The 24256-nt window shown below is 38.8% G+C and overlaps 1 protein-coding gene across 3 annotated transcripts in view; it reads right to left on the bottom strand.

Annotated features, from left to right (window-relative positions):
* The window catches only part of LOC136442563 (heparan sulfate 2-O-sulfotransferase 1-like), a 109072-nt gene that overhangs the window by 58651 nt on the left and 26165 nt on the right, over positions 1-24256 (bottom strand). For all 3 annotated transcript variants that reach the window (XM_066439477.1, XM_066439478.1, XM_066439479.1), the window contains exon 2: positions 4853-5082. In XM_066439477.1, the coding sequence (XP_066295574.1) occupies positions 4853-5082 (230 nt within the window). The remainder of the gene's footprint in view (positions 1-4852; positions 5083-24256) is intronic.

The raw sequence follows: 24256 nt of genomic DNA, 5'->3' as shown, positions 1-24256 counted from the left end.
TTCCGTACCTTTGCTCGGGAGACAATTTGAAAGGAACGTTGAGAAACGATTACCTGAACCAAGGAAAGTCGTGTCGCCTAATTGCTTGGTAAGGAGTTTTCGGGGATGGGTGAACATGTGGTTAATGTCTCTTAATGAGGGAGATTGCTGACTAAGGCAGTTAAGGGGTCGGCAAGGTCTCATACCAAAGTAATCTACATTGTGTACATGTAGCTAGATCAAAGTCATAGACTGATGCGCAGTGCAGAAGAAGAGCAGATCAGCAGAAAAGAACTTTGCAAGTGAACTGAGTCAGTTCACACAGACTGTCATTCTCAAATGCATGTACATGTAGGACGGTTTAGCCATAGCCAATGTTGTAGGGCTGATGCATGAATTAGGGTTTTACCATAGTCAATATTGGCCTTGTTTAGAGCTGTGTACTGGTACAGTACTGGTACAATCAATTAGGTATACAGGTCCAAAATACCTGAACCCTGCAGCTGGTGTACCTGTCCAGTACTTTACCGGTAATAATGAATTCAACCCTGGCTAGGATATTACAGGTCAGGGGATGGCAACTTTGAAGGATAAAATCACCATGAAATTACCGTGGCAGTGCACTGAAGACTCCTGTAGCACAGAATCAACTTTAACAAGGCCTGAGTCAAATTTTCATCTTGTTTTCATAGAAATAATACCAGTCCTCATACTTGTGTACATGTCACAGCTGACTGGTGGTGAGGGTGGTCAGGCCATTACAAATGCCACGTAATACTAATAGGCTGTGTCTAGCAGAATTAAACATTTTTGTAATTCGACCATATGCTTTTGTCCTTATCTAAAATCAACCATTATTTGGACAATTTGTAGTTCAGGTACAGGTTCAGGTCAGGACCTGTATCTAAACCAGTGTACCTGTACCTGTACCTAAAATTTGTTTAGGTTCACAGCTCTAGCCTTGTTAAGTTGGGCTGCAATTTGGAGGGAGCTCAACAGACAGCATTGAACAAAAACTTGGATGTCGATGACGGCCCGCCTCGTGCACTGAAACGCGATGATGATAATGACGGACAGTCGGAGGCCATTACAGTATATAGATCAAAGTATTTGCATAATGTAATGTAGCCGACATGTTTTCAACATTGAGGGACTTTAACCCGTACAGATATCATCAATGCCTTGAGAGTTGAAAATGGATTTGGTACATGAAACATTTATATGATACCGAGTAATTTCTTCCTGCAAACCAAAGATAGAGGTACCCTACCACTGCCATGCCCAATGTGAATCCAAGTTCAACTTGTTATTTCAGTGATTCAGTGCGAATCAGTGACTGCCGTACTGAGTATGATTCATCAAAATTAACTTTTTTCCCCATTCCCCGATGGCAAAGGTCTGTGATATTGTAAATTCAATCAAGTTTGGAGGGACATGATTTTGTTGTGGGGAGGGGGGTGTTTACTGTGTCTAAAGTTTGCAGACTGCACTAGTGACAGAAAATATGTTTTGCTCGTTCCAAAGGTACTGGAAATTAAATCAAGTTTGGAGGGGCATAATTTTGTAGTGGGGAGGGGGGTGTTTGCTATGTGTAGCTTGCAGAGCGACAAAAATATGTTTGCTTGTGGTGTGATGATTTTGCTGCGAAGACATTGCCATGAAATCTGTTAAAACAAAATTAAAACCACAGCAAATATTTCAAGTTTTGCAGTATTGTGCAAAGCTATCCCAACAAGGTAGCACACCCCCCAGCAACCAGTTTGTCATTCGGAGGAAGGCTGGTTCTGTAAATGTTGTATGTATCGGTGTATATGTATTTTAGAGTCTTATGTTTTTGTACTGATTGTATTGTGTTATCCAGGGCCCCACTGCAAAGCAGTGTAGTGCACTGAGTTGGGCCACCCTGGCTAAATAAAACAGAAGCAAACAAACAAACAAACAAGGCTTGAAACAGGGACAATTAAGTTTGGAGGGGCAAAATTTTGTTGTGGGGAGGGGGGGTGTTTGCTGTGTCTAAAGTTTGCCGACTGCACTAGTGACAGAAAATATGTATGTATTGCTCGTGGTGTGATGATTTTGCTGTGAAGACATTACCATGAAATCTATTACAACAAAACCACAGCAAATATTTTGAGATTTACAGAATAATGTGCAAAGCTGTCCCGACAAGGTAGCACACCCCCCAGCAACCAGTTTGTCATTCGGAGGAAGGGTTGACACAGGGACCGGTCTGGTGCTTCAATCAATACACAGATATACATGTACTAGCAGCTACGTGTATGTGTACTCTTCATGCAGCCATTTTCCACCGCCTACAACACAACGAGGGATACTCTTTCACTTTCAAACTTCACATATATCCTAGACCGCACACCTTAGGCTGGTTAGAATGGGGAGTTAGAGAGGCAATATACATATGTACATGTATGAGAGAATGTACAATCCCACCCCCAACAGGAAAGGAGGCCTACCTGTCAAACTTTCCTATGCGACAACATTTAGCTCCTGTACTCAAACAACATATTATGCTAATTGCTTATTAGCATCAACCTTGTCCTTCTTCCTGTTGAACGGTCTAAAAATTGTCTTCACCTAATTTACATATCAATGCATTGTTTTTGGTTGAATACATGTTGGACTACAGCTCTTGCTCAGACACTGACAAAAGGTAGTGGATGCATCACTCAGTGACTGTTTTCAAAATCAAGTTGCTTTCAATGAGTAACTGTTATCTTGTGTATCTTATTACCGATGTAGAGCTGTGTACCGTTACACTATACTGATACAGTACCGGGTACAATCAATTAGGTACAGGTCCAAAATACCTGAACCCTGGTGGACCGGTACCAGTACTAATCAGTTCAAGCCTGGCTAGGATAACAGGTACAGGCAGTAACTTTGACAGATAAAATCACCATGAAATTACCATGGCAGTGCACTGAAGACACCTGTAGCACAGAAAAAACTTCAAGAAGGAGTCAAATTTTCATCTTTGTTTTAATAAATATAATAATACCTCATACTCAAGTCATAGCTGACTGGTGGTGAGGGTGGTGGTCATTATAGATGCCAATTGTAATTGTTGTTATTGGTTCAACCATACTTTTGTCCTTATTGAAAATCAACCATTATTTGAACATTAGTAGTACAGGTACAGGCTCAGGTCCGGACCTGTACCTAAACCTGTGTACCTATGCCTGTACCAAAAATTTGTTTAGGTACACAGCTCTACCTGGATGCCTAACCTTCATCAACATAGCCATACCCTTCTTTTCTCCCCATGTACATTTGTAGCCAGGCAGGTCCTCCATGGAACTACACTCATTACCTCATAAACGAAGTTCCTGATGACTGCCCTAAATAATTCAGGAACCGACGTCGGCTGCGGAAGCCGACATGAGCCGTCACGGTCGTACTCTATCTCTGTCAGCGACCATGTAGCTTCGACGACACCATTACTAATTAAAGTCGGGGCATGCTTCTTTAAAGGAGACTCATGGCCTTCAGAATTGGCTTAAGTTTTTCGCGGGAGAAACCGTTGCGGAACACTTCGTCTTAGTCAACGGTAATCTGCGCGACTCCGAGTCGCAGTCCCGGGTTCGTAAAATGATAATGTCGTGCCGGCTTTCGCGTTATCTATCAGTGTAGAGATCTTGCTGGGAATGTACAACGCAGCTCTATCATTTGGTCTGCTTAATGGAAAACACAGGTAGCTCTATAGCCGATGGATTAGGAATCTTACCAGCGTGCACCCAACTTATTGCATCCCGGAATGAACTTAAATCACCATGTATATTTCATAGCACACGGATACAAACAGAGCCTGTCCTCATATAACAATTCTGAAGCCCATTAATTTTTGTTAGAGTTTACTTCACTGTGCTTTGATGAGGGAACATGAGACAAGGAAAGTTCCTTATTGTATGTCTTCTTATTAAGATTCGGAGGATCTGAAACTTTTTCTTTCATTTGATATTGATTATTCATTATTTACTTTCAGTAGTCTTAATATTAAATTTTCAAATAATTAAACATCAAACTTCAAAAGCACAGCACAAGGATGCAGCTAAAAAAGTTTCTTAATAATTTCAATTGGGTAGAGTTAGCAACAATTTTACTAAACGTTTCAAATATTCATCACAATTGTCTAAAACAAAATTGCCATGCAAAACATGTATGCAAAGTGTGCTTTCAAGTGGCATTGGAAAAATGCTTTCTGATCTAAACTTTTCTCTGTAAAACTTTAACAGGTAAAGAAAAACGATAATAATCTTTAAGCTAGATAACTGCCTCAGTTTGAAGTACTTGTTTTCTCGTTAGATGTTGTGTATTTGGGAGAGGAAGTCCACCCAGATGTAGATGGTTACCTGACTTTGGTTGGGCTCCACCTTCCAATGCCCTAGACACAGTGGATTAACAACCCAATGCACCTCTGGCCTCAAAAAGGCTATGGGACCTTTTTTACAGGTTTGCGTAGCAAAACCTTTGTTGGATCCGTTGGCATGTGTGGTGGCCCCCATCTCGAATTGTGACGTCACAGGCTAGGGTCGCCAAACCATTTTATTGGGAGGGGTGTTTTGGGGGTCGCTAGCGTTCTTTCTGTTTCTAACAAATTGGCAGTCACAACTATCACACATTCAACTCAAATAAAAATCCAATACCAAATATTTATAAAAAGATCCCGTAATCGCTAAACTAAAATAGCAAACCTGAAGTATATGTAGCACAAATACTTATCTCTATTTAAAAATCTTTCTACCTTTAAATCTACCTGGTTGCTTGAATCTCTTTCTTGACGACCTCAAAACCACTGTTACCGTGCACAAAGGTTTGTGTTGTGAAACTTTCACAATGTCAATGTGAATGTACCTACCTGGTCTTGTATTGACATGATTGGAGAGTTTCTCGTTGTATTTAGATGGATGACGTTGTAACCGTTGCGCTGACAAAGGTCGTACGCTAGGCCCACGAACGACGTGCTCGCCGTCTTTGGCACTCTGTTGTAGATGACGATCTGGTCGTTGGACTTGGCGAGGTCGTCGTCACTTCTCCTGAACTGGGGGACCTGGAGAGACTGGAGCTGCATTGTGGCCAGCACATGCTCTGTGTGGGGATACAGAAAGAAAGTCAGAAACTCAGAACCTTCATATCCATTGGGGGAGGCTTTTAGCCAGGATTTATACAGAGGGCGTCCAAAACTTGGGGGGGGGGGCGGTGGGCATGGGAACTAGACCTTTCCAATGTGTTCGATGGATTAACAATTCCTGGTAGTATTGCATGTCAATCAATTTACATGCTATTCAACTGTCTTGTATGTAGAATGGTCCATTTTGCAGTGAGTGTGTGGGGGAACACATGTGCATGTGTATGCACGTGTATGTAATTACCAGGGATACAGGGTGTCCTCTGCAAAAAAAAGGGATGCCAATTTCTTTGTTTTCCTAGTGTAGGGCGTCCAAAAGACACCCTGACGCCCTGCTAGCTAATAGCCAGCATTGGGGCTTTGTCTAAAGAGGGTTACAGAGGCGCTGCGCCCCCATGCCCTGACCATGCGAACCCTTTACCCTGGGGAGCAGATCCTCTGACAAGCATAATTCTCATTGACCAGCTGGGATGCTTCTAGGTCACATGTGGCCACAGTCTTCAACTTTGACCTGTTTGACAGCACTTTCCCCCCCTCAATAAGCCTTAGAATGCTCCATTCTAAATTAGCCATTTTCCACTCCCTCGCAAGGCTTGCAATTTTTTCCTATGAATATCCCTGATCATCATTATCATATCTGGTCCTTCCGACTCTGGACCCAGCGACGGGCTCTCTCATTGGCCTCCCCGAGATCTAAACAGGTAGCTATAGGGCCGAGTTGTTTGCATTTTTGTAGATGGTGCTGTATGAGCACGTTGCCAGAACGGAAGCGTTTAAGGTCGTGTTCGAGTATCTAAGGTTAATATCTCGCATCTAGGTTCATCTAGTAGTGTCCAAAGACATATCTTATGCAACGGCTAGCGCTGTTACTCCGCTGCAATGTTGACCGAAGAGAACAAAAGAGATTCGGCAGTTAGAATAGGTTTAAATAGCAGGCTAATTGCCGTAATACTATACGCATTACGTTCTGAATACGTGCTTGCTGTATGGTTTGAGGGTCTTCCCCACAAAGTAAAAATAGCCAGAAGTGTGATGATGTATTACAGTTAGCCATTGTGAGTACTTTTCATTCATTAGTAATTCCTGTTATAATTCACTCTGGGAAGAAAGATCTGAGAACTTCTGTTATTGAACTGTTGAACTATATCAGTTTTCTATGCCACCAAATCATGACATGACTTATGCTAAGATTAGCTTACATCTATCGAGTAAATGGTTCCTTCTATAGCTATCCTCCGGCATTTAATGCACAATAATCCAAACACACGGCAGAAGCACGATTTTATACAAAAAAATGACCGTAATCTTTTGATGGAACGCAAGTTGCCTGGAATGTTTCCTTGCGCAATCATCGCCATAAATAAGCCTAAAACGGCAGCGATTGCCAAAAATGCATCGTCAGCGAACAAATTGCGAAATCTATCAGATGTAGAAAACACCTTTCTTGCCTTATCTTGGTGAGGCAGGCCTCAAGCCTGACTAGTAACAAGAGTTAAGGAAGTACGTTTTGTACATTATGGCTTTTGTTGTCATTTTCAAGCGGAGTTTATCTGACTTAATCACAAAGCAAAGATGATCAGTCGTTCCAGTGAAAAATGTTATACTATCAAAGATGGCACTGTGGCTAATCCTTTATAACATACACATATCTATATACTGGTACAGATCTGTATTAATCATACATGTACAATGCTTAAGTTAAGACTCAAGTGTTCCTTCGGATTACTTGCAGCTTTAAGTTGTAATGTCAAAGTGAGAAGAAGTCTCAAGCTTAAGAAAGAAGAATAAAGCAGGGACAAAGAGTCTTAAGGCAACATATATATTAATGCTGACACTAGTAGTAGAACTGTATACTGAGGAACAGGGGTACTGTGTCCCCATACAATAAGGGTGTGCCCTCTTACCATTATTATTTACAGGCTTGCGTAGCAAAACCTTTGTTGGATCCATTGGCATGTGTGGTGGCCGCCATCTTGAATTGAGACCTCACAGGGTCGCCATACCATTTCATTGGGAGGGGTGTTTTTGGGGGTCGCTAGCGTTCTCTCTATTTGTAACAAATCGGCACACAGCCATCACACATTTGACTCAAATAAAAAGAAAAATTCAATGTACCAATTCATATTTATAAAAAGACCCCGTAATCGCTAAACTAACATAGCAAACCTCTTTAAGTATACATGTAGCACAAATGCTTAACTCTTATTATCATTATACATGTAAACTTGGTAGCACAGTGCATGGTTCTGACGAAAGTAGAAAATTGAGAATCTGAATCTTTTTCAATTACCACTACTGATGACCACGCCAGGCTACATGTACATGTTCATGTGACCAGAGTCTTCAAAACCAAAAATGTCACCTCTAGGAAGCCATAAAATAACCCACTTTGACAGTAAATTTCCTTCACTCTTCACTTACATAACCCCTCCCCACATGCAGTTACTATGCTTTATTTATTGCATTACCCTCATACTCAATTTTCTGAAGAAAAATTGGAATATATTCTCCCATATTGCTATGCACAGATTAAATTATCAATCAAAACAGAGTTCGTTGAACTTCTTTTTCAATAAAAGTTTGGGTTGTTTTGGCCTCACACCATTCATATCAAGACTATGGAATTCTTTCTAGTGTGCTGCCTGGAGGAAAGTAGTCCATCATTCGCACTCACCTTGTCAAGTAAATGCGATGTGAAAATACAGCCGGGATAAACGTCCACGGGAGACTGTCTCGCTATCCGATTCCTAACCAGACAGTGGCGTAAAATAAATCAGCTTTAAATTTGCTTTGGGCTTACTGGTGGCTTTCAGAAACTTTGTAAGAAGTCTGATACGGACGGTAAATAAGCCGCAGTGTGCCCGTAAAATGTTCGGCAATTGAAAAAAATGGCAATGGCTGAGGAAATGGAGGTTTAAGTGCCTAAAATCCATTGTTTCTTATCCCTAGCTGGTCGTGAAAGGTGGTGTTGCCGACTGTCACATGGATGAAGGTAGCAGCTTATTTGAGACAGCATACGCTGCGATATCCACCAGGTGCAATCTATCACCATGACTAAATTGTGCATTGGACGCCTTTTCTATAGCTATGGGATATGAGAACATGTATGGACTTACTGTAAGTTTATTTCTGTATTTCATTCAATTTAGAGCAAAATTGTGACAAAATCTTTAGATTTTTCTAGAATTTTGACTACTAAGAATTTAAAAAAAAAAAAAAATTAATGAAAGAAATCTTGTTGTAAATCATAGAAATCATCAATTCCTTTGACACCTCCAGAACTGCTTTCTCGAACACATGTATTCAAGACATTGGAACTACTTTAAGCAGTTGAGAGTTTGAAAGTCAGACAAGTTTTAATATGCAAAGATACAATTTTTCATTTCTATGTGTTCTCTTCCCTTCTCTTTTTCGTCTCCATTTTTGAAATTCAAAACACCAGGGATGCTGTCAGAAGACTTCTAACGACAGTTTGCAACATGACATTTTATTCGACAACATTCCCGAGCTGCCAAAAGAGTCAGGATGTCTGTACGATAATCACCCGAGGTGTAACGCGAAAAGACGGGGCGCGCCCCTTTCCTGTAAAGATTCCTTGTCACTCCGCAAGGAATTTCACATCCTTACTGTGACGCCAATCTATCACAAGTAAGCGTCCCACCGTGTAAGAAGAATTCCTCGTGGGCGCTCAATTTCGGCTCGATGGAAAATCCATTCCGGATTACTTCCAGCATTTTCCACCAGAGCCTACTACCACGGTGGCAGAGTGTTATCAGCTTTTGGAGTAACACTCGAATGCAAGATCTCAGACTGTGCAAAAAGCTTTAAATCTTGTTTGCAAGAACTTTTTACATATCTTTCTAGCCGACTGGCAGATAAAGAGATGCTAAAATGAGCTACTTAACGAGTATATACTTCACTTCATACATGCCTTGAATGTGCAAGTCAACGTTAATGTTCACAAGACACACTTAGTACTAGTTTGAGTTGGTAGTACATTATTTTTACACGTACATACATTGTATCTGCCATTGATGGCTTTGTCGTACAATTCCTGGAGTTCATGACTAGATGTTGTGTCCTTAGGGACGGAACTTAACACAACTTTTCTCACTCAACCCAGGGAGTGCTGCGTACCTAAACCCCGGACCTGATCCGGACTGGACCTACATTTTTGTAACGTTTAGGTGTAAGTCAAAAAAAAACTTAACGTCTGGAAACAAGTCCAGACTTGAAAAAAATCTCTCTCGCTTCAATACTCTCCTTTTTGTTTTAAACCATCTTAAACCTTCCTTAGGTTGTGAAATTTTCACTGGAAAAATATTAATACATTGCTGTTTTTGTGTTTATAACTGAACTTTTGTGTTCACCTAACTGATCCAGGTGTAAATGGCTAGTACATAACTTCAGTTTAAAGGACTATGGAAAGAGAGGGATGGGCTTCACCTTCCAATACCGTGCTAAAAACACAGCTGTAGTAGTCCACTGAGTACTATCATAGTGGATTAACAACACACTTCCCTTACAGCCTCAAAAATGCTACCTCTATTGTAAGTGATGTAAAAAATAGCAAGAACAAGACTATTGTTCAACACTGTTATTTCCTTAGCAGCTAGTTTGCATTAAGTGTCCCAATTAGAAACAGTATAAGGGATACAACATTTTCCTATTTATTTTCTATTCTAATCTAATGGATGGCACAGTCAGCACCAAGGACAAAGTTGTTATCCTTTACATGTACATTGTACAAGTGTGCTATGAATGTACAAATATGTGCTAGTAACTTGTATGATCAGAGCTGTCTCCATGACCCATCTCTCTGTCCCAGGACAGAAATTTGCTTGTTGGGACGAAAAAATTTGTCTGTCCCAAAATTCCTAACTTTATAACATGAAATTGAAGAAAACTATTTTTGTAAGCTACAAATGGCGGATTTAACAACGGAAATTAACAGCAATGAGTGGGACGGTTAAATATTTACAGCTGGTGACAGCCCTGTGTATGATATCACACTTATAAGCTGTACCAAATATAGTGGATGGCCCAGTCAGCACCAAGGACAAGGTTGTTATCCTTTACATGTAATGTTATAAGCATACTATGAATGTACACATATGTGCTAGCTGCTCACTTAGTCTATTACAAATTGTATGTAATGCAAAATTTCATACATTCTCAAGTTTTTTCATTGAAATATATGATGAGAAAATATGGAGTAGAGAAAGTTTAAGATTAAAAGGCAGCAAAGCAATATTAGGGACAAAAAAATTGAAATAAAAAAATGCTGAAATCTTTATTGTAGTGGCATATTTTACTAACACTGTCTAGCACATTTGTGTAATAACTTCATACTTTTAAAACCAAAAACATCCCATACGATGATCCCCTTAGTTTCGCGAGCCTACAAAAACCCCAGCAACGATTTTCAGTGGGTTCTCACAATACAACAAAGTCATATTTTTGCATCATGGATGTTGCTATACATTGTGATAGTGTTGTTTGAACTAATCATTGTATAGAAATGACGTAAAAAAATTGACTTTAAAAATCCGATTTTGTGGCCCTAATATTTGGTTGCCTTTAAAATGTACATCTAAACACTGTTTTTGTATTATCTTCTGACCAAAACATTGCACAATACATTGTACGTGTAGTATCAGTATCACAAACCATTCTATATGTATCTCTCTACAGTTGTAATACCAGCCTTTGTGCAACAGATAGTGATTGATGACATCTTACAATGCCTCCACGGATTTCTACCAAACTTTATTATATTTTCCAACCCTAACTCTAAGCAGTGTCCTCAATATATTTGACAGGTACTATGTCTAGATATCAGAACATACAATGTAAGGATCTTGCTATATTACCACCTGTATAACCTAAGGCATTGCTTGGATAAATAAATTTTTTTCTCTCCTTTTGAAAGATAAGGCTGACAATTCATCATTTATCTCTAGTTAGGTGAGGAGAATTTCGCTAGGGCCTAGGAAAATTAATGTTGTGTTTCTGATTATACTTATAGCCTTGATTTACCACTGCAACAGAAAATACATGCACATGTATGTAGTGCTGTATACCGTTTAGGTCCAGATTACATGTAAAATTACATGTTGGCATAAATTTTACATGTAATTTGAAAAATACACACACATACAAAATCATATACAGTCAGTGGTAAACACAAAAGGTCAGTAATAAACACAAAACAGCAAAGTTTTCGTCTTTATATAGCACAAATTTCACAATCTATGGAAGGTTTTAGAACAAAAAGGAGGATATAAGCTGCAAAAGATTTTTTTTGCAAATCTGGACTTGGATCCCGACGTTTAGGTTTTTTTGGACTAAAGAAACTAAACATTTTTACCAGTTCAGGTCCATGGTTTAGGTACGCAGCACTTCATGTATGTTGGAAAATCATTCTATAAGTATAACATCACTCAGATGCCAGATTGAAAATCTAATGTCCATGGTGCCAGTGGCTGAACCCCAAAAAGGCTAGGGTGGGAATGTTTTTGCGAGGGTTGGTAGTATGGCTGCATACCGGTACTGTACCGTAAAACATTTAGGTACAGGTCCAAAATGCCAGATCATGAAGTACCGGTACTATACCGATATATGTTTACACCAAGTATGTGCTTATTTTGTGACTGATCTCCTAACTGCATAGCCTCATGCAACACCAATCATGACCAAAGTGACACCTTGGAACAGCATGACGAAAATATACAACAGATCATTCAGGCAGGCCGGGAGTTTTGATTGCAAGGCCAAGGGAATTTGATGGTATAATTAGGAAACCTAGTTATATTCCTTGAATAAAGATACTGTATTGAAGAAGTTCAGAAAAACAAATGTTACTTTTTCAAATTGTTCAGGTACAGGTACCGGACCTGCACCTAAACCTCTGTACCTGTACCAGTCCTGATGTTACGTTTAGGTACGCAGCACCAGTTGGTAGGGAAACAAAACATTTTTTTCCTTAGGCCTAGCGGCTTGCTTGTGCAAATATATTTGAAGCTTGGTTGGAGAAACACAATTGATAAAAGAGCACTTTGAAGCTACTTTAAACATGTTCTCAACTAAAAAGAGAAATTCTACCATTCAATGAATGTGCTTTCCATTCAATAAATGCATTTCACATTCAATAAATGCATTTCACATTCAATGAATGGATTTCCCATTCAATGAATGGATTTCCCATTTAATGAATGGATTTCCCATTCAATGAATGGATTTCCCATTCAATGAATGTATTCAACATTTCTTGAATATATGGTAGATACATGTAAGATATTCTAATGCAAATGTGTATATATATATATGCCTTACATGTACAGCACAGACTTAGGAATATGCATCACAGTCCCGCGTGATTCCGTGGGACGTACCGCAGGATAGCGCGGGACGTATCATGCATGGGATTAGCACGGGATGTATCTTGGGATAGCACAGGACGTGTGCACGGGTTAGCACAGCATGTATCGCGGGATAGCTTCTTCTTCCTGACCACCTATGTGCATGCACATGCATGCCGGCCACAGACCCACAGACAGACAGAATAATCCAACTTTCTAGGCAAAGGTAATAAAAAGGGCTGCATATCACTATTATTTAATAGCAGTACTCAGTACTGGAAAATTACTGCAAAAAATCATTTAGGTACAGGTCCAAAATGACAGAATATCAATGTACCGAAACTGTACCTGAATATCCTTACAATAAAAAAGTAGTATATACCTCGTTTTGTACTTATAAGACATATCATTTCCAAACAGGTTCATTTAGCACTGAAAAAAAAGTGCAAACACTGTATCTGTATTGGAATCAGCATTCTTGATTTGAGATCCTCTCGGAAGCATGGGTTCTCTGCATAAGACACTGGAAGTCTAAATAAACATTCTGTAAACTGCTTATTTTTACATTTCTTTCAATGTTAAAGGTCTAGACTGTACCCTAACAAACCTCATTCAGTGTTCTGGTACATGTACCTGTAACTGTTACCTTTACCAGATGTTATGTTAAGCGTACAGCTTTATTCAAGAGTAAGAAAGGCTTTTACTTTTTAAAAAGTCAGTAGTTTTATACAGCATGATAGTGACAACATTAATTCAACATTGCAGCCTACATTTCCTAATTTTGCCTCTTATTCTAAAATCCACTAAAAGAAGGTTAGATATTTTGCTACATCCATGCCAGTAGACATGCAAAATATGCTTAAAGATGGAACAGTTCCTTTTAGGGGTGGATACCGGTTCGCTGGACCTGATTCAGACCTATATAACATCCAAGAACCGAGTCCAAAAAACCTGAAAGCCAAAAACCTGAGTCCAAAAAAAACTGAACAAAGTACAAATATATTTTCTATTAAATTGTTTGATAAAAAGTGTTTTGAGTTTCCCCTCTTACAAAGAAGGCATTTAAAATAATACTTATAAGTGAAACATTCAAATATAAAGCACTGGTTTATCTTGAAAGTCTTCTGACCAAGAAACTTTTTCTAGTTGTGCGTGTCAGTATTAATTCTCTTTGCTAATATTGGTCTAATTAAACAAAACATCAACTGGACAGGATCAGGTCCAGGACCTGAACCTAAATCTCTGGACCTAAACTTGGACTTGGACCTTATTAAGCCAAACCGGTATCCACCCCTAGTTCCTTGATATCTGCCTACAACAACTCTGGGCAGCCTACACCTACCTCCTGAGGGGAAAGGGATTATCAAGCCCTGTTAGTCCTGTCATCATTAATTGGCCGTGAAATGGCTACTCTCTTAAGTAAACAATGTTCTCTGGGGGCTGGATCTCAAAACTTAGGCATGTATAGTAAGTTGTGAAAGCCTGTGAAAATGTCCCTGTCATCAGAGGTAGAATTGTATTCCCAGCACAACTGCCTCCAAAAACCCACACTGTAGCATTAGTTTCTTCATGTCTTTTGAGAATTTTATTCATTTTTATTTATTCTATTTTCTGTCATTTTTATCTAGGGTTTCCAGCTCAGTCATTAACAATGATTTACAGTGGGAATAACTTAATATCTTCAAGTTTGTTTTGCCTTCTACCAGTTTTCAAGACATCAATACACACCAATACCATAATACCCCCATTGTTTAGAATGAATTGAAAGCAGATGCTGACAGCTGGCCCAGGCTGAGCAGGCCCTGGGCTCAAACTCACGGTGCAGGGTGTATCAAGTATCCTTGTCCTGATTCTAGTAGCTAATATCCAAGCAGATGTTGGGCAAAGATTCATAATGTTTTCTCTGTCAGTGGTTTCTCTGACAACCAATACTCCAAAACTTGGGGTGAAGGACTGTCAGAAAACCTGGCTGGTCAAAAAACATTGCCATCTTCCACACCGAGATCTTCCTAGGGACTAATTCTAGCTTCTGTCTTTCTGCTCCAAGCCTGCATAGAAGCTGAAATTGGAAAATTCTTGGAGTTGCAAAGTTTCATTATTCCAAAGGAAAACTTAATTTTGTTCACCTCTATGAGGTGTTTAGAATCCATGATTTGATCGAAAGAGTCAAATTTTGGGTTCTGGCTATCCTATTTTTTTTCAGAATGTGTGGAATTCTGTAAAAGAGAAGTTGTGCTTGAGACTCCAAAATTAGAAAATTTGCTATGTCATGAGTCTGTCATGTCTTTCAACACCATCAATTTTTGTGACAAAGTAGAGAATAAGAGGTATTACTTCTATTCAAGGTGAAGTTAGATGTGGGTATTGAATATCAGTTTCTTCTGTAAAGGCAGAGAAATAAGCTATCATGGTGTTCCCATTTCTGCAAACCACCAGGGAATTCTCAGATCCACCACAGTGGTGAAACCAGGTCAAAGATAACCATACATTTATCTGGTGTACCATGAAGTCTCTCCATGCCATCCCTGTATTATTACCTTAGTGTGTAAAAACAATTCGTGATACATGTATGTTTACATTTTGTTCTAAGGACAACAAACTTTCTTATGTTCCTTTATCTATCTACATGTTTATGGAAAGTGCAAAACTGAGATCAGAGATTGTCACAATTTCCACCCTCAGCCCATGCAAAGTCAATGTGAGACAAAAAAGACATTCAACTTACATAATCAGTTTATGTTACTGCAAAGATTATTTATCCGCGCGCATTATTTATCCCTGTAGATATCCCGGTTCAAACGTCAAACGCCATCATTTTTGTGAGGGGTCTTGTGAGTGTGACATGTAGAGATGACTTCTATGACATGACATTGTTCAGCTTATGTTGGTACATTCAGTAGGGTTTTTAGATTTTAATGATAGGACCAAACTTTCAGTGGTACTTCAGACTTTCTGAGCTTTCAGGAGGGAGGCTGTTTCCAGATGTGGCTTTAGTTTCACCTGGATTGTGTCAGGGCAAGGAAATCAACTGTTGTTGAGGATTTCCCCTAGAGGGTAGGGTGGACCGTGGACAATTGTGTTGGGTAGAGTTTCCTTGGGGCCTGTTCCTGAGACAGAGAGGACTAGCATATGTACTAGTAATATCGCCCTGCACACCGACTTAATCTTATGGATGACGTCTCGTGCGCATTGATTTTCACCTACTCTCAACAACAAAAAACTCCTCCGAGGCTACGGAAATTGCCGACTGATGTTGCCGCAGAAGACCAGCATTGTTCCAGCTTGTTGTCTACATGTACACGTAATACATGTTATCACACAGTTATGTACTACCACAAAATAAGTCAGGGGGAGGCACTGTTCAAGGAGGTTTAACCTCCTTCCAATGTTGTACGAGAGACTCGCGGCGGCCTGCGAGTATCGCCCAGGTAATTTCAAAGACGTCCTAACCCGAGTGGCTCTCACACTACATGGAGAGGAGTTGAGGCATTTGTATCTCACAGTGAGATTTTTTTGCTGGATTTTTCCTTTTTTTTGCCCACTCCTCTGCTTGGAAAGTATCTTATCTGCTGATCAATAACGTGGATATGTGCATGTGTGTTTGCTGTTTGTCAACCACATTTCAGATTTTGTAGGAGAGAGCAACATCTATGCGAGGAGGTTTATGATCTAAGTTACCTAAGAGTAAGACCTAAGTTATGCTTAAAAAAATCTATGTATTGAAAGTGTTTCTTCTATACATGTAAGTACCGAAACAACATATATTTAGATTCAGTGTTCCTTCCCTGTGTGTTGAGGACATGGGATAAGAAGGTTGGCATCAGGATCAGATTAGGCATGGCTTGGCCAGACATGCAGGGACTGGCCCAGGGATAAATTTCCAAGCAGATGTAAGGATCTGACTCAGTCTCAATGTAAGAAAAATTGATTGAGACTGAGACAGATCCCTATACTAAAGTTATATCTACTTGAACATAGAGCGGTTGACTCATAGAGGATACATGTGGTGGAATATCAAGATATCTGAATGGATGAATTTATCAAAATGTAGTTGATAAAGTTAACATACATGAATGTCAGACAATGCACCTTCCCAGCCGTCATCTAGCCAACATAGTGCATGTATGGCTGTCTTTATTCTGACATTCTAGCCAAGCCATGTGAAAGTGACTGTTGCCAGGGCATACACAGTCAGACTAAAACTTCAGGACTGAACATGCCCCCAGGAGAATTTTACCAGGTCCCCCTCCGTTGAGTCCTAAAATTTTCACCATTCTCAATCGGCAGTAACAGGTGTGTTCCTATAGTCTCTTGCCACAAGATCAGGATGACTAGTGGCAAAAAAACGTCGTCTTCAGGGGTGTCTCATGTTCTAAAAATGCTGAATTTACTCTTAAGCGTTATCGGCCAGCCTGAATTTATTGTAAGCGTTTATCGGCTGGCCTCAATTTACCAGGACCCCCCCCCCCCCATGCAGACACTCATATATTGCATATATTTTTGCTTCTTTGCCTCATTGGCCTCGTCTTCATTCTATCATGTCCGCCGCATGAGAAAGGGGTATGGGGTGTTTAAAATCCATTGTAAGAGAAAAGTTTGGGGTTCTGGATATCCTTTATTGTTTAGGAATCTGTGGAAATTCTTTAAAAGAGGAATTGAGGTTGAGACTCCAGAATACAAAATATGTACTTTTACATGCATTTTGACACCATCAACTTTTGTAACAAAGTAAAGAATGAAAGGTATATTCTATTCAAGGTGCAGTTATCCATCCTGGTGTCCCATATTGGCAAACCACCAGCCCGGGGATTCTCAGGCAATCCCCCACAGTGGGCAAACCAGGTCAAAGGAAGGTCACCATGCATGTGTCTGGTCAAGGAGGTTTCTTATTTCAACCTCCTTGGTCTCTTGTATCATGTGTCTCTCCATGCCCTGTTTCTGCATGAAACTAAGCTTTTAGTGTGTAAAAAATTCTTGATTCATGTAAATTTACATTTTGTTAGTGTTCTTGAAAGTGATAGAGCAACAAATTTTCTGATGTTCCTTCATCTATTTGCGAAAAGGAAAGGGAAAACAAATATTGTCATAATTTCCATGCTACCCATGCAAAGTCAGTGTGAGATAAAAAAGATATTCAACATGTTATAATCCCTCCCATATATTATCCAATGTACATTTTCTGGACAAATGACATCATATTTTGTCAGTTACAAGTCACACAGCTCATGTTGGTGTTCATTCAGTAGGGTTTGAAAGCGTTAACTTATTAATTATAATTAACAAACTTGGTGGTACTTCAGACTGTCAGAGTTTTTAGGAGGCTGTTTCCAGATGTGGTTCTAGTTCCACATGGATTGTCCCAGGACAAGGAAATCAACTGTTGATAAGGATTTCTCGTACGGGGTAAAGGCATACTAAACCTTTGAAGCCTGTTACAAAAGCTCTGAGACAGAGAGGAACTGACATACATTCCAGACTAAAAATCTGGCTGCAGAGTTGATCTATCCGCTATCGACAATAAGATTCTAGTTGTCAGACTACCACAGTACCAGAGCAATTTATATATATGTGTACATAATAAAAGAAGAAAGATTTCCTTTTTTATCCAAGCTACAAAAGCCCAAATGTGCAAAACCAGGGCAATAACAAAATACGTGTATACAGAAAAAAAAAACAGTTGTCTTTTTGCTGCTCCGAATCTAGCAGCTGGATAATCATAATTATTGTGTTTACTGTTAGTCAACTTTTTTCAAATTTTGTAGAATTAAGAGAGCAACATCTATGCTAGGAGGTTTATGATCTATAAAAGAAACTTTTGTACATATACATTGTATGACCTTGACCTTGGTTGCACTTCAAATCTAGGGTTTGAAAGTGTTTCCTCTACTACTGTGTCAACATATGTTTAGATTCAGTCTTCCTTTTCAGACAGAGGACAAGTTAGCCATCAGGATCAGATAGGTCATGGCCCTACTAAAACATTTACTAGAAAAGAAACTGCTAAGAACTAGACAAGCCTAACTACATATGTCAGACAATGAATGGAGCCTCCCTCCAACATGTCCAACCAACAGTGTATGTGTGGCACAGTGGGCCACAGATGTATTTTAAGATGGTCTTGCTTGTGTCATCAACCCCCAGAGACCTCTTGTAACATTCAAGCTAAGCCAGCCCTGAGCAAGTAAGCCATGTGAAAGTGATTTGCCTGCCTGATCTTAGCCTGAATGACAGACAGTTTCCAGAGCTTTCAGGGGCAGGCTCTGGAATGCTACAGGACCATCCTAATTTTAAAAGTGGGCTAAATCTAAAATTGCCTTGGGAGCATACTGTAAATGCATTTGAGTTTGCATGGTTTTCATTTTGCGTTAAGAGGAAAATGAAGTGTTTGCTGTGCTGTTAAGTTTGCAGCAGCGCCAAGTCACATACTGCTTCAGCATTGAATAAAAATGTTGGTGGTTTTAACTTCACGTGAAACGGTCGCCGCGAAAACTGTCAACATAAATGTACAGGGGTTGTCTCGACACAACAAAAGGAAAGCAAATTTTGTACAATCAACTTGGGGTAGGCAAGAAAATGCAGAAAGCTGTACTAACAATTTGGCATTACAACCCTTACATCTGCTTGGAGTTAACCAGGGTCTGTGGGGGCAGATGTCTCAGACACTCTTCACAGGGCCAGCGGCCACTCCCTGAGGTGAGACAGTGGCAAGCACAGTTCAAGCGTGTCCAATCAGATGGTAAAGATAACATACTGGCAGGCAGGGAAGTTCTGTGCACTAGCCTTAGTGTCATCCTGTTTAGTTACAGGCTCTGCCTTTACAGAGCCTATAACTTACAGGATAACACTCAGGCTACATAAACATACATGAAGACTGTAATATTACAATATAGTCTTCCTTCCAACTTCTGCTAATTGGATTTTTCAGCTAGGTAGATATATCTGGAGTTTGCATTCTTGGGTAGACTGACAATTGTCCATGTGTTCTTTACCAAAAGCAGCTAGGTTGTTTCATTGTTGTGAGGTACAAAACAAGGCACATAAAGAAGGGAGAAAATAAAAGGTAAAAATTAGATAACCAGCTTCTGGAATAATAGCAAAGATAGCCCTGTGATTACATGCTGTAACTGCAATTTCAAGCCCCAGGCCTTCTGTTGATGTCTGGCCCAGTACATGTGTTTCCTCAGGGACAGGGATAAGTGACCAATTCGTCATGCCTAATTACAAAATAAAAACAGCTACTGGTGATGAAAAAGCTACTGGTATTACTTGAAAAGACTAAAGATGGAGTACAAGTTAAGTGGAAATTGTAAACTTAAAGGAAGATTTTGATGATGGATAACTTTGACCCTTTCTCTTTCCCTTATATATATCAGTCATTAAGATAAGTGATATTTGTACAACACAAAGAGAATCCAAAGTTAGAACAAACTCAGTCTTGTTATCTTTTGCATTAAATTTCTCCAGAAAGTTAATTAAGTGGTTATTTGGCTACATGATGGATATCACAGCTTTAAAGAATAGATATCTAGCGTGATGAAAACCAGCAATTTGTACGGCTGTGTGGATGATGAAACTAACATAAAAATGAAATGAAGACATGAAGGTCTTCTGTTTTGTCTATTAGTACTGCAAATGATAATAGGCCAAGCTGAGAACTGCAAATAAGACCTGTTGCAGATGCAAATATATAACCATCAATTACGACGGTGGTTTATGATATTTGGCACCATTTTAATCTGAGTAGTTAATGAAGAAACATCATACCCTGGATGAAAAGTTACACTTTTCTCATTATTTTGATTTTGGAAGTTGATGACAAGATTAAGAGAACCCTTACAAAAATGGGCACTGTTACTAAACAACAAGCTTAATTTCATCCAACGCTCGTTTTGTTGTGTTAGTTGCTCCGTTAAAGTACATCGAAGGAGAAGATGACAGACCTATGTCTGGGTTCCATCTATGTATGTCACCAGTTTTCTTTGTTCTCAGATGGTTGAGTGTCATTCACTGGGGACAAAAATGAAACGAATAGGACACTTAAATGCCAACTCCCTTTTGGTTAAGAGAAAGTGTTTAATTGTAACTGATTATTTTGTTTTAATGACTGATGGGTTAAACAATTTGGTAGGTGTGTCAAAACCCTTTATGGCAGTCTGCAAATTGTGACATTACAACTTGTTCTTATGATGCAGCTGTGTTTTACTGTAAATGCATTTGAGTCCGCATGGTTTTTATTTTGCGGTTGGGAGAAAATTGAGCGTTAGAGTGTTTTCGCGTTAAAACAATAGTAACGCTACTGTCATACTCATATGGTGGCAAAAAGTTAACGTTTCGCAGAGGTTTTAAGTTGGCACTGAAAGTTCACTGCAAAAACCACGAACATAAAACCACCCCGAACATTTCTGCATTTACAGTAAATCAAATTAATATTATGCAAGAAATTTAGTGCTAAAATGTCATAAAACAATTTGATTATTGAATACAAAACAAGAATTGAATGTCCAATTTAAACCAACAGAGGAGAAAAATTACTAACTTAAATTTAGACTTTTTGACTAATCAACAGGCTAGAATTCAGTCAAGTCAAAGGCGATATAGGCCGCCAAGTTTTTGTTGAGATCTGCATTACTTTGCAATAATCACATGAACTTAGTCCGCTGAGTGATACCAAGGACAATATAATTATGTGGTATAACACACACTGCGTACTCAGCCCACTAAAACATTCCTGAGAATTGCACACTAGCAAACACACTGGCTTAAATCCAATGTCAACTCCGAAGAACCATACAATATTCTGCCGAAGTCACCCAAGATTTCCCAGAGCTGAAGAACAATTTTGGAACGCTTTGGAGGTGTTAAGTGTTAAGGAACATTTAATTTAATAGCTGATTCAAAAGCCCTTGTTTTCTGTGAAATGGTAGGAAAAGTAGCGACCATGGCGGCATTTTGATATCAACCTTAGATCCCATACCTTGTCTAATACTCTTCTTCTTGTGACAGTTGAGAGACTGATCTTGAACTCTGTTAATCTGAACCAGAGTCCAAACTCCATCGCACCTATCAGTGCATTACAATTTTCTTCTCTCTGAGCACTTACCATTTGGCATTTTCTAAAATGTGTCACATGGTCAGGACTGTTTGCAAGTGCAGATGACCCAGATAATTGCACATGCATCTCAAGTTAGTATTTGATTATACCTGTAAATATCCATTTTTTTGTCCATATATCTTCTATTTGCATCATCAAAATTAAATTATTAATCAAAATCACTATACAAGAAGTGATATCTGTGCAACACAAAGTGACTCCAAAGTTAAAACACACCCAGGCTCTGTATCGTTTGCATTTGATACTTTGTCCACCTTTGAGCATAGTTCAGTGGCTTAATAGTGGTCTTGCCTCTGGAAATATAAGTCGCAAGTTCGGTCCCGGCTATGTCGCTCACCCGACAGGCGTGCTATCGGAAAGGGGTCCACTGTTCATTATGTTTGTCGAAAAGATCTAAGGGAATTTCCCTAGTACAATAAGTCAAGTAAGTCAGTCACAATAAACCTGTGAATACTGTACACGGAATCTCGCTGGACTGTGATGCACATCCCAAAGTCTGTACTGTACATCTAAAGCATATGTATATATATATATATATATATATATATATATATATATATATATATATATATATATATACACATTTGCATTAGAATATCTTACATGTATCTACCATATATTCAAGAAATGTTGAATACATTCATTGAATGGGAAATCCATTCATTGAATGGGAAATCCATTCATTGAATGGGAAATCCATTTATTGAATGGGAAATCCATTCATTGAATGTGAAATGCATTTATTGAATGTGAAATGCATTTATTGAATGGAAAGCACATTCATTGAATGGTAGAATTTCTCTTTTTAGTTGAGAACATGTTTTTAGTCCATTTTGGTTAATTTACATAATCAAATATATTGTGTTTCAATTGACAGCCTGTGTGACTACATGATAGACTGATGTGGCGCATATATTAATTAAAAACATTTTCGAGAAAAGTATGGAAACATAACTTTGGATGATCATATCTCTGTTGATACTTTATTAATTTCATTTCATATATCATTAGAAAGCATGTCTATTTGTATTACTTCTTAAAATGACACCTTTTTTGTTATCATCATACATTTTGGGGATAAACACAAAGATTGTCTACATTGTATGAGTGGTTGGTAATAACAAATGTGCCCAAATTTCCCTCAATCATATTATGTCAATTTTTTTCATGATTTACATTGTATACTATAATTATCAAAATCAAAAAGCTAGTTTATCGCCCCCCAAAAAATCAGATTTTACTGCATTGAACTTTGAAAAATGCAGCTATGAAGGATAAAAGGAATTTTTCAATAACTATGATTTATAATATTCATAATGCTATTGCCAACAGATATATACTGTATCATAATCATATATACGACCACGTTATGTTTAGACTTATAACATTGACAGCCAAGAAAATTGCCATTTCAAATATGATTGATAATCGTGAATATGCAGTGGGGACAAAAGGAAAGTTTTAAGGAGTACCAGAGAATGAATAAGAAGTCTTAATTCCCTATCTTAAGACCTTCAGGCCACACTATAAAGAAGTTTAAAGGAGACTGTGTTTTATTAGGTAAGACTTTGCCAGCAAGAATGACAGGTGTGCATCCATCATTCTATAGTCTATACCAATATAATATAGTATCATGATTGATAACAGAACTATTCTTTTTGATATTCCTTCTTTCTTATAATAGCTTGCAGCTCGGACCACTGTACAAAAAATTGTATTCACGGATCCGGAAGTGTTAGTCCATTGCATTGGGTACTAGCAATTGTCAGGCCAGTTTTCAATCTGAAATAACAGGGCGAAAAAAAATGTAGAAATAAAATTTTTGGCAAATAGTCTGGGGTGAAGATAAGGATTTACATGACGATTATTCAACATTCAGCTTTGTATGACTCATCTTATGCAATGCATCCCTTTCTCTAGTACATGTATTACATTTGAATAATTTTAGTTACAAAATGTAACCTTTTGCAATGTAATATATGGATTGATATTGAGAGATAGTTTTAATAAATGAAAAATTATAACTTTATCAATATGACAAAATGTGACCACACATTTTAGGCCTTTATAATCTATTTTAGTGGCTATTGAGTTTTACAACTGAACAAATAGTAAAATTGTGAGTAAATATTTGTGAATCATGGGAAAAACAGGAGAGGGCATTCTCAGAAGTAACAAAAAAAATTGGTGTGGCCCTACTTTGCCCAAAAAATGAATTTCAAGCCCTGAGTCCAGGCCTGTACCTAAACCTAAACCTCAGTACCTGATGTTAGTCGTGTAACGCGCCCCGATTGTACATGCGTGCCAAAGACATGACCAATCCTGCACCCTGGATCCACGCCAATCGATCTCCTACCCAATCTACCGCTGAAAATTACCCTTTTAAGATCCTATCTACAATAATCTGTCAGATTCCCACCCAAATCCCTCCTAATCATCCACCAGGAATGGATCCGTCCTTTCTGTTTTAACTAAAGGGATGATTAAGCGTGATAGAGATGTATTCTGGCATGCGTGTCATACGTTTGGAGTCCCGTAGATCATTCCCAATGATACCAAATTCCAAACAATCTCTCTTGATGTCAATCATGTGCGATAATTGTCCGATGTGGCAATGCATTATCATTCTGGCAACGTTTTTCTCAGGAATTTTAAATATGG

The sequence above is a fragment of the Branchiostoma lanceolatum genome, chromosome 9, assembly GCF_035083965.1.
Source record: "Branchiostoma lanceolatum isolate klBraLanc5 chromosome 9, klBraLanc5.hap2, whole genome shotgun sequence".
NCBI lineage: Eukaryota > Metazoa > Chordata > Leptocardii > Amphioxiformes > Branchiostomatidae > Branchiostoma > Branchiostoma lanceolatum.
Note: the sequence above shows the minus strand (reverse complement) of the source record. Positions and strands in the feature narration are given on the sequence as shown.